At 26.6% G+C, this 11,277-nt stretch overlaps 1 protein-coding gene and 2 long non-coding RNA genes across 7 annotated transcripts; 1 reads left to right on the forward strand and 2 right to left on the reverse strand.

Moving 5' to 3' along the window:
• The first annotated feature begins 3,309 nt into the window (after positions 1-3,309).
• Positions 3,310-4,585, forward strand: LOC126552182 (THAP domain-containing protein 11-like). Of its 3 annotated transcripts, none has more exons than XR_007606014.1 (5): positions 3,310-3,741; positions 3,914-4,033; positions 4,107-4,226; positions 4,322-4,447; positions 4,548-4,585. XR_007606014.1 is itself a non-coding variant. In XM_050206851.1 (2 exons), exons 1-2 carry the CDS (start codon positions 3,573-3,575, stop codon positions 4,030-4,032), a joined length of 288 nt encoding a protein of 95 aa, XP_050062808.1. In that variant the 5' UTR covers positions 3,310-3,572; the 3' UTR covers positions 4,033-4,234. The 3 variants fall into 3 exon arrangements, 1 of the variants encoding a protein (XP_050062808.1); XR_007606015.1 differs by having other exon boundaries at positions 3,945-4,033; XM_050206851.1 differs by lacking the exons at positions 4,322-4,447; positions 4,548-4,585 and having other exon boundaries at positions 3,914-4,234.
• A 1,406-nt stretch (positions 4,586-5,991) lies between these two features.
• Positions 5,992-8,223, reverse strand: LOC126552183 (uncharacterized). 3 transcript variants are annotated; one of them, XR_007606017.1, is made up of 3 exons: positions 8,058-8,223; positions 6,679-7,948; positions 5,992-6,314 (listed from the first exon to the last, which is right to left on the reverse strand). It is a non-coding gene; the product is annotated as an uncharacterized LOC126552183 (long non-coding RNA). The 3 variants fall into 3 exon arrangements; XR_007606018.1 differs by having other exon boundaries at positions 6,679-7,783; positions 8,058-8,222; XR_007606016.1 differs by lacking the exon at positions 8,058-8,223 and having other exon boundaries at positions 6,679-8,045.
• A 1,967-nt stretch (positions 8,224-10,190) lies between these two features.
• LOC126552827 (uncharacterized) lies at positions 10,191-11,185 on the reverse strand. The gene is made up of 3 exons (XR_007606275.1): positions 10,996-11,185; positions 10,423-10,908; positions 10,191-10,358 (listed from the first exon to the last, which is right to left on the reverse strand). It is a non-coding gene; the product is annotated as an uncharacterized LOC126552827 (long non-coding RNA).
• Positions 11,186-11,277: the final 92 nt, after the last annotated feature.

Raw genomic sequence — 11,277 nt, forward strand, 5'->3', positions numbered from 1 at the left:
CTTTTTGAAAAGTTACAATCTGATTCCAAGCAGCTAAATAATCTAAACATTTGGTTTGTAAATACTTAGAAACAGGAGTAGCTTTACTAAACACATGAAGGTATAAAAAAGAAGTAAGTATAGTATCAAATTGTGTCCATTTATCCAACAAATTTCTAGCTTCAGCTGCCGTTTCTCCATCAGCAATATTGTCATAACCTATTGAGTGTAGTACTTCTAGTAAACAAATATATCTTTCCCTCTTATCATTTTCTTCATATACAGAATGAAATATTGCTTTTAAAGCTCCATCTTTACTGTTCCATCTTGTTTCCCCTATTTTTTTCAATTTTATAAGTTTTTCATGTCCATTTTTTTTTTGCAAGATAGTTTTCCACAAATTTGACCTTTTATAGGAACGTGAAATAAATACTGCAGTTTTTTGACAATGTGAAAATAAATTTTGAGATGAGATACAACAATTTGTAGCATCACCTATGATTAAATTTAATACATGAGCATTACAATGAGTAAAGATTGAACTTGGTGAGTCTTTTTTTAACTGAGCTTGCAACCCAGAGTACTGTCCACTCATATTAGAGGCACCATCAAATGATTCACTGACTAAATTTTTTAAATCTATAGACTATCCAAATTTTCTTTTACCAACAGATATTGTTCTATTCCAGTTGAAGATTTTACTTCAATCATTTTTAAAAAACGTTCCTGAACTTCACCTTTAAGAACATACCGAATACATAAAGAAAGTTGATCCATGACAGCTACATCTTGTGTGGAATCTATTTCTAATGAAAATATTTTAGCTTCAATAACTTCTTGAGCAATTTTTTTCTTCATCAAATTTCCAATAATAATTATTATTTTATTGAAAGTATTTTTTGATAAGTATGTGTTGAAAGAACCCCTTCCTCTTGGTCCTTTAATATTTTTAGAGTCTGTAGAAATTTTCATTTTTAAACTTTTTTTTGAAATTTCATCAATATGATTTTTTAACACAGGGTCAAACTTTGCCACTAATTTAACGATTTCTAAAAAATTCCCTTTTTGTGAAAAATCATTCTGCATAGAATAACAGTTTTCATTTCGATGACCCCTAAAAGGTAAATCTTGCTTTGCAAGAACTAATATAATGGAAATTATTCTTTCTAGAACCTGTCTTCTAGTTTCTATATCTTTTTTTCTCTGGTCGTTGAAATATAAATCTAATGATTTTAAAGAACTTCCGGTTATAAATGCATTAACTGCTAATTTGTGGCTATTGCTTATTTCATGTACTTCAACACTTTTATAGATATGTTTTACATTAACTAATATTCCAGTGATCCAGTTTAATGAACGGTTGGTAGAAAAAGCCATACATATTGAACAATACATTTTATTATTAATAACATTGTAGCTTAACCACTTACGTTGAACAACTTCGTTGTTATGTTTTTTTTCTAGATACCTATAATATACCTTTGAAACATCAAAACATATTTCAGGACCAGTAGGCTGTATTGGATGACTGTTTACAAAAGAAACTTTTACATTAGTTGGCATATTTATTGGTGGAATGAAATATCCAGTACTACTAGTATTGTCCTTTTCTACATTTGCTACATTATCAGTTGTATTAATATCAAAATCAAAATCATTTTTCAAACTCTCTGGGATTTTATTAATATGCTCTTGTGTAATATCTATACTACCATCATCATAATTACTATTCATTTCTTTCGATGGAATTACAGATAATGTAGTAGCCTCAACATTTTCTTGTACTATATTAATATTTGAATTATTGCTAAGCCTAAGTTTTACAGATTTAATAATTTCTGTTGAAGCATTCTTGGACACTTCTGTATTAATGTTTTCAATTGCATGTTTAGTGTTACCATTATTATGATTTTGGACACTAACAAAAGATAACTTGGACTGTTTTGGATGGTTAGCTGCATAAATAAGCTCAGCTTGACGTTTTTTTTGTCGTTTTTGATGACCTGTCATCATACTTGTATGTTGTTTATTATTCATTACGTGACTCCTGTATTTTATTTTGATATACAATCTTCTGTAAAATAATATTTAATATTTTTAACTAAGTCAAGAAAGCAAGTAGGTACCTAATTAGCAAATGATGTGTTTGTATTTAACCCTACAATGCATGACATTTTGTGTTAAAAAAAAATTCTTTTTCATGAGAATTTGATGCTGAGTTCGGGAAATTTTTCAAAAATATCGTTATTTTCAAATAAAACAAGTATGGTTATATTTAAGATTAGGTAAACACAAAAAAATTGAAAATCGATAGTCAACATTTCACTTGGAAAATTTGGGAAATTATCAACAATTATAATACATAACTACAGTTTCTATTAAAATTTAAAAAAAATACTAATAATGTTATGTTACATAACAAAAATCACGAAAGTTATAATAACAATTCCAAAAAATAAAACGTGTGAAATAGAAGGAATGTGTACGTGCGGGTACGATTATGCAGCGATATCCCGCAAGCGTATGGTACACCGAGTCGTCTAAACATACCAATGATAATTTTTTTCCAAACTAAACAAAGCAATTTATTTAATATATTTAACTAATAAATCTGAACAATTTACCCGCGGATTATGATTTCCGACTATGAGATAATAAAGTTTATTATTGTGGTATGTGAGTGTATTAAATAAGTAGCGAGCGTGTGGGTTTTTAAACCACGATTTACTCTCGAGCTACACTCTTTAGATTATCTGACTATATAGTATATACAATATTTTATGTAAATATCTTACCGTTATAATTTGTGATGTGTAACTTATAAAATAAAACTTTATAGTTGAGGTTGCCACGCTGCTCAAGACGCACAGACGACAGTCGACACACGATAGACATTAGACGATGATAGTGTCGAGCATCGTGCAGTCAGCACTATACAAAACAATCCAAAAATAGAACTAAAACGTGTATTATAACCACCATAGTTCCTTATCTAATTTTGAGGTACCATAGTGGCATAGTGTTCAAATTTTCTGTTTATCTTACTGTGGTTTATCCGTTGTTTATCGGTTTATAATATTATATAATATATTATAGTATTTACCGCACGGTATTCATTATTTTTAAAATAACACAATACGACTATCTAACACGATTTAAGATAATATCTACAAACTAAGTTATTTATGAACATTTAAAATAATATAATCTCAATCGGGTAATAGCTGTAAGGGCCCATTTCGCCGAGGGCCCAGTCGGCGATCGCCGACTCGCCGACCTGGCCAGGCCGCCACTGGCTATCACGTCTTGTCGCATGTAATCCCCACCATGACGAAATAACAAGGTATGATCACAACAAACTGACTTTCGTTCAGTCTACGCAGAATAGAGTGGGAGTAATCCTCGTCATTTGATTGGCTTATACTTTACGCGCCTTTTATGAGTTTTTGATTGTATAATGCATTGTGTTGTATTAATGATAAAATATTAAAATAATATATATTTTTTTTTATACATTATACTGTACATGGTACATTTTCACTTTTTCCTGTTGTTGTGTTTGTTTATAAATTGTTGTTTTTGGCTTTTTCACTATGCCAGTTTGTGCATTTATTGGTTGCTATAGTGGCAGTAAAAAAATAAAAAATAGCAATACTAAAGTTCATATTTATAGATTTCCTAAAGACTCACATATGAGGGCTCAATGGTTTGAACAAATTCAAAAAGGTTCAAAGGAAACTGTGAATATTAATTTTGAAACAGGTATGTAATAACAATACATATAATTATATAAACAAGCAAACCAATAAAAAAATGAATCTATTAACGCTATATATTTAAAATACTCTGTAATAAATCAGTAAGACATAATAAGTTAGTTTACTAGTTACTAGTTTATAAATAATAATTCAATGTTTGACGAGTTTAATTTTAGCTGCAGTATGTTCATTACATTTTCCATCTAGTTCATACGAGAACAAAACAAGGGCACAAAACATGTTGAATTATACACCCATTCGTGGCAGAAAACTAAACCTGATGCAGTACCATTAAGGTTAAAGTCCCATCTATTTCTGATATTGAAGTTGGTTTAATACAATTACAAAAATGTTATTTGCTTACCATAGTAATCGTGAATGTCTTGAAACAAGTATGCTTGGTAAAAATAGTCCAGTTCAACAATCACCAAAAATTTGTACACTGTCTGGATCATTTTTAGTTACAAATCTAGCTGATGAACCAACCAGGTATCAATAAACCAATTTGCTGTTATTTTGTTTAAAAAATTAAACAAATTAATTATTTTCTATTTTTATAATACATTTAAACATTTTTTTTTCAGTATTGAACCAGCAATTAAAGTAAAAAAAAGTTGTAAAACTAGTCTTTTTGATAGGTTGGAATCTGATACAAATTTTGGGGTAGAAGTTCTCGCAGAAGAATATAATGATTCTTGTTCGTATCAAAAGTAAATAATTAAATCTTCAAAATATAATACATGTATTTCTTCTGTGACTATAATAACCAATATTATATTTTATATTTGCTTTTGTGTTTTGCATGACTAGTTGTAATCCATAATTGATCAGTTACTTAGGAAGATAACCATTTGAAAATCATAAAAGTTAGTCTCAATATAAATACTACTTCTTGGTTCGTGCGGGAGTATAGTTTTTATAATAACCTGATGGACCAAGAATTGTATTTAATATTGACATATAATATGTTTTAGCAATTTTTTTAAAACATTTGTTACAAGTGTATAGATCAATAGCATTAATTTATCTATACATCATAACTATTACAAATGTATAAATTATAATTATTACAAATATATAGATTATAATTATTTTATTTAGCTACTTAAATATTCACAATAAATTAAATACATTATTACTTTATTACTTAACTAACATGTACTTATGTAAAATATTTTATAAATGTGCAACTCGACTAATATTGTAAATCATACTTTATTCATGTTTTTCTTTTTTATAACAAACTATATTGTTTATTGGTTTGGTATTATTGTATTTTTTTTTTACTACTAGAATTTATTGTTTATTCATTGTTATGCATGATGATCAAATAAATGTTAATTGTTTTTTTATTTATAAATACCTAAGTATTATTTATTTGAGTATAACACCATACTTTTAGATTGAAAATGATTTTGAAAATTGTCAGAAGGATAAAGAAGTTCTTTTAATTGAAAATACTAAACTTCAAAATATTATAAAAGGGTTGAGTGCTCAAAATGAGTATTATAAAAATTTTGTTGATTTGGAAAATCAGAGATTTGAAACTCGTTTCAATAATTGTTAATTAAATTATTCAGTCCAACCAAATCAGTCAAATTCTTCATCCAACTAGAAAAGTATACAAGTGGTTGCCTGAAGATATATCCTCAGCAATCACTTTGCGCAGTATATCCCCTAAAGCTTATCGATATTTAAAATAAAAAAGCATTCCATTACCCGGTTAGTTTATATTTAATTTATAAAATGGGAACAGATTTTTTAAGAAAATGAAAATTAATATTCACAAATTAATCTGTTCCCAATAAATAGTAAGATCTACAACATATAAAAAAGAATAATAAATGGATTCTATTATACCAACTAAACTATAAAATTTAATTTAAGGTTTATCTACATTAAGAAGATGGGCATCAACTTTTAAAGTTGAACCAGGAATATTGGAAGGTGTATTAACTCTAATGAAAGCCAAAGGTAAACAATACATTTTTTTGACAAACTAAACTCTATAAGTAAAAAAGGTAGTTTAATCAACGTTCTAAATAAATTGTTGTATACTTGTGTTATTTTTCCAAGGAACACTAATGACTAGTAGAGAAAAACTTACTGTATTTGTTTTGATGAGACTTACGTGTCTAACAGATTATGTTATGACAAAAAGAACGAACAAGTAATGGTCACATAAATGTGTACAAAAGGTTGTAGTTAGAGGTACCAAATATTATTTAAGTTTAACTGAAAATAATAATTCAACTTACTATTTCTTAATTAATTTTATTATTTAACAAAATGTAATCCAATAACAATTTAGGTCTTACAAGTAATTGGAAACAGCCAATTTTTTACAACTATGATACTAAAATGACTAAAGAATTATTATTTAACATAATTGAAGAGTTACACAAAATTGATTTCAATGTTATTGCTATGGTAAGCGACATGGGTCCTTCCAACATGGGTTTATGGCGAACCTTGAACATTTCAATTGAAAATACAACGTTTGAGCATCCATCGACATCCAATAAAATACATGTTTTTGCAGATGTACCTCATCTTTTGAAATTAGCCAGGAATCACCTAATTGACAAGTTGAATATTGAAATAAAAAGAAATTTTAATTATATATTATAATAATAAATATTTTTTTAGCGGTTTTGTACTTCCAAATTCAAATTATGTAGGTAAATCAATTTTACAGACTCTATTAAAAATTGATTCAGGTGATTTAAAGTTAGCATATCGTTTGACCGAGAGACATCTGGACGTACAGGGTTGTGGAAGGATGAATGTTAAACTAGCTTCCCAAGTCTTTTCAGAAACTGTTGCTAAAACCATAGCTTATTGTGGGGAAAAGAATTATTTAGATAAACTAAATTGGAAAGATGTAAGAAGCTTTTTAATTTATGTGCTATAAATAATAGACCTATGAATATATGTTTACTTGAAAAACAGGCCTCTGAAATGATTCTTCTGTTCAACAATTGGTTTGACATCTTCAACACTCAGCATAAGTTTGATGGCAGTACTCCAAGCTATGGTATAAATGTAGAGCATCAAGATGAACTTCTTGATAAAATGAGTACTTTTATACTGGAAATGCGAATATATGGAAAAAAAAACCCTTGTTCCTTTCCAAAAAGGTTGTAATTTTATACTTTGTAATAAAACATGTATTGTTTTAATAATTATTTCTTGATTATTATAGGAATAGCAGTGTGTAATAAATCTTTAAAATCTTTATTAAAATTTTTAAAAGATGAACATGGCATGGAGTACATCATTGGTAGAAGACTTAATCAAGATATAATAGAAAACCTATTTAGTTTTCTGAAAGGCATGACAGGTTCAGCGAGTAATTGTATAACACCTCTAGATTTCAAATACTGGTAAGTGTTTTATATAGTTTGAAGTTTGAATGCATTGATATAATTAAATTATGTATAAATTTATAACTAGTCATTTATAATTTACATAAATAGTCATAAAATAATAAAATGTATAATTGTGAATAAAAAATGTTTAGCCTGAGATGGTACATTCTTGGAAAACATTCAGATTTTGTATTTACTGAGAATACAAACTCACAGCTTGATCTAGAAAACAGATTATTGACTGAAAATGAGTGTTTGACTGGTCAAATGTTGAATTCGAGTACGTTTGAAACAGATGACCCAACAGAAATAACCAACGTACAGTCAAATATTGGTAGTGAATGTACACCAATAATCAGTGAACAGTGCTTTGATCTTCTAAAAGAATTTGAAGTAAAAAAAAATATTTTAGCACATAACTAAATCATACAATCAAACATTGTAAATATTAATAATTAATGTGATTTAGATGGAAGAAAATAAACTTTTAATGAGCTTGAAGAGGATAGTGCTCAATATGTAGCTGGCTATATTTGTAATCGGTTTGCCAACAAATATCCAGAGTTGATAAAACAAACAGATGATAGTGATGTTGCAGAAGACTGTTGGACTAATTTCAAGTCAAGAGGTGATTTGAAATTACCATCAAACAATTTGTTGACAGCGCTCAAATTTCTTGAAATTGAATTTAAATTAGTTAATGGTGATAATATTACAAAAAGTAAAGGAATAATGAAGAATATGGTTAACAGATTGACACCAACAATTCAATATTTGTCTATTCCACAAGAAGTTATTGACTGTCTAGTGAGAACAAGAACATTCATCAGAATGAATAATCTAAACAAGCAATTAATTTCAGATAAATATCAAAAAAAAAAAGTAGAAACACAAAAAAAACAAAAATTTATTAAATAGTCATTACATTAATTTAATATATATTACCTACCTATATAATATATTGTATATATCTTCAATTAATAGTTTTTTAATTAAAACATTAAATTAACATTAAAATAGTATAATAATAATACTACAAATAATTATTTACTGTGTTTATGCATAAATAATTATTATTTTTTTCAATTAATATTAGTTAATAGTTATCATAGAGGGCCACAATATGTTTTATAAGCGTAATACCAAGGACCAATGAAAAGCCGAGGATAACTCCCACTCCTATTTCTGTTAATAGGGATATGATGCGTATCACAAAATTGTGATCATACCTTGTTATTTCGTCATGATCCCCACTACATACCGTCCTTCAAGCCGCCTAGTTTAAGATTAACAATACACCACAGATATAGATAATAAACTAGATTGCTAGGTTCCCTATATTAACCATATAAACGTTTGAAGCCACAAATCCGCCATTATTAGTAGGTTATTTGTTTCTTATAATGTTATAATTTTGATAACACAGTACACAATCACTATAATAAATATATTATATTGATCTATGAATAATTCATGTTTAAAAAATTTTAAATTTGTAAACGTCTTTTTCGTGAAGCTAAAAAGTTCATTTTATTATTTGACGTTAGTTAAATAATTTATAATTTAATGTCGTATAATTAATTTGAAATGTAGATGATAATTGATAATCAATTGAATAATTTCATACCTATTATGTTTATAATTTATGTATAAACTTATAAATTAAGTGAGTGAGATACTATTTTATTACCAATTATATTATTATTTGTTAATAATACTTAGGTATGTAAGTATATTTAATTGAGCCATTTCTTAACTACAGTTAGAGTAGGTGTATTTTGACAAATAAAAACAATGTTATATTACATAAAAAAAATAAATACTTTTACATGTTAAAAATAAGATGTTTTATGAAGTTTTTGCCTCTTACTAACCATTTTCATTAAAGATGATGTTAATATTTTACTATAAGAGTGTAATCGTATGTTCAAATATGTATGCGAAATTAGGTTTAATTATTCAAAAGTATAGAAAACTGGGCTTAGGCGACACTTAAATCGATTTTAAGTAACACTTATACATATATTACCTAACAATATAATAAAGTTGCAGTGTATGCATATGAAATAATAAATAATTTACAAGATGTTATGAACAAGCTGTACAAAGTATTTATTTAACCGTTGTCTACTCAATTTACAATTCTGAAAAACTATACTAACACATTTAAATAATATTTTTAACGGATAAATATTAAATTACCTATGATAAATAAATTGGCTCTGAACTTATTTCATTCATGACCAATTGTTCCACATTTTTTAACAATTTTCAGTGACGCCGAACCCTATAATAAATATTCAACTAGCTATTTTATTTAAATGGGTGATTGGTTAGTAAGTAAAAATAATGATTTATATTTGTGTGTATTAATGATCTTAATCCTGCCTCAAAAAAGATAAGTTTCTGTATTAATAATTAAGAAAAACTCGTCTTTTGGATATCTTGGTTTGTATGAAGAGTACATAAAATGTGTAGTTAAAATTCAAAATTACATAAAATTTAACATCAATATTTTGTTTTGTGGTAAGAGTAAATTAAATCCCCCCCCCCTTACAAGTACAATATTGAGGCTGATATTTTGACATTGTTGCCTTTTGTAATATTTTTCGCTTAACTAAATTTTAAGACTTCAGCGTCACTGTTAATATTATGAACCATTAAAAATTTTACTTTCATTTATAAGCCCAGAACTATGAAAAATCTATTCCAAAATGATGATACAATTAAATCAAAATTGTCGTTTTGCAGTTTTGCAAAATATGAGTATAGATATAACATGTATTCAAAAATTGAAACCAACTTTCCAATAACCCCAGACTTAAAACAAAAGTATAATTTTTAAAATGCTGTCAATAATATTTTAACTCGAATTTAGTACAAATTAATATTAACGACAACACCAACATTTACAGAAAGAATTTATATTGAGCAATTACTTAGTAGTAATTTTATATGCATAATAATAATTAATCACATACCTACTTACTATTTTTAAATTTTTTATTTGCTTTACGCAATTTACACAATATGTGTAGGTAATGTGTATTAAACACAACATACATTTATCTTTTAAGTTGTAATGATTGATATTGTCACCTCACATAAATTAATTATAAAATTACATACAAATTATAAAACATTAACACTAGCACAATTCTTAGTTTTCAATAAATATCATTGGTAATGTGCAGTTAGTTGTCCAAATAGATATTTTTTCCACTTCTTGCAATTATTAACTTAATTACACCTAAAAAATTTATTTGTCATTATAATAATTAAATAAAATTACAGTTAAACAAATTTATACTTACTTAATTTATTTTGTAGTCATATTTAAATCTAATACGTGAAGCAATATTTTATTTTTCACTGTTATCAAAATATTGGTATTTTTAAATGTAATTGGAAATGGTAGTATAAATATCATTTTAACATAGAGGATCTTCCAAAGTGTATGTGATATTAGATTTTACTATTGCATATTCAAATTCCAATTTGGAATCATAATATATTATTATGTGTATGAATTATTTTATAATCACTTTTTTTTATGAATTAAATCATCTGTCTAAGTATGTTTGTAGTAAATATAAATAGTCTAGGACTATCTATGTGCCAAATTGAAGTAAAAAAATAAACAAAACTCAATAATTGGCTGACACATCTTAGTTGTTAGTAATATTTCTATGTAGTGCTATGATACTTGATTATATAACAACGCATTTATTATCCACTGGGTAACAGCAAACCATATGCTATACATTTAAACAACAATTGTAGATGTATAAATGATTAAACTGAAATCAAAATATTTTAACTTAATGATATACATAGGTATTGTATTATTTATTTAATTGTAGAAACTAATAACTAGTAAAACTTACCAACAAATTGTACATAATATTATTTATATTATGTACCTACTCGCCAAGTATTCAATTGTCATGTGATTAACCACTTTAGGTACTTGCTTATTTGATTAAAATATTAAATAAAATACAATATGTGGTAGATAAGAAAAATATATTCAAGAACTTTTTATAATGTAAATATTAAACTTGAACTTTATTATAACATAATATGTGCATTATTAAAATTTAACACTTAAAACTGATAAATATTAAAAAGTAAAACTTTATAAACATTAACGACTCAATTCGAGCCAA

The sequence above is a fragment of the Aphis gossypii genome, chromosome X (assembly GCF_020184175.1).
Source record: "Aphis gossypii isolate Hap1 chromosome X, ASM2018417v2, whole genome shotgun sequence".
Lineage (NCBI taxonomy): Eukaryota > Metazoa > Arthropoda > Insecta > Hemiptera > Aphididae > Aphis > Aphis gossypii.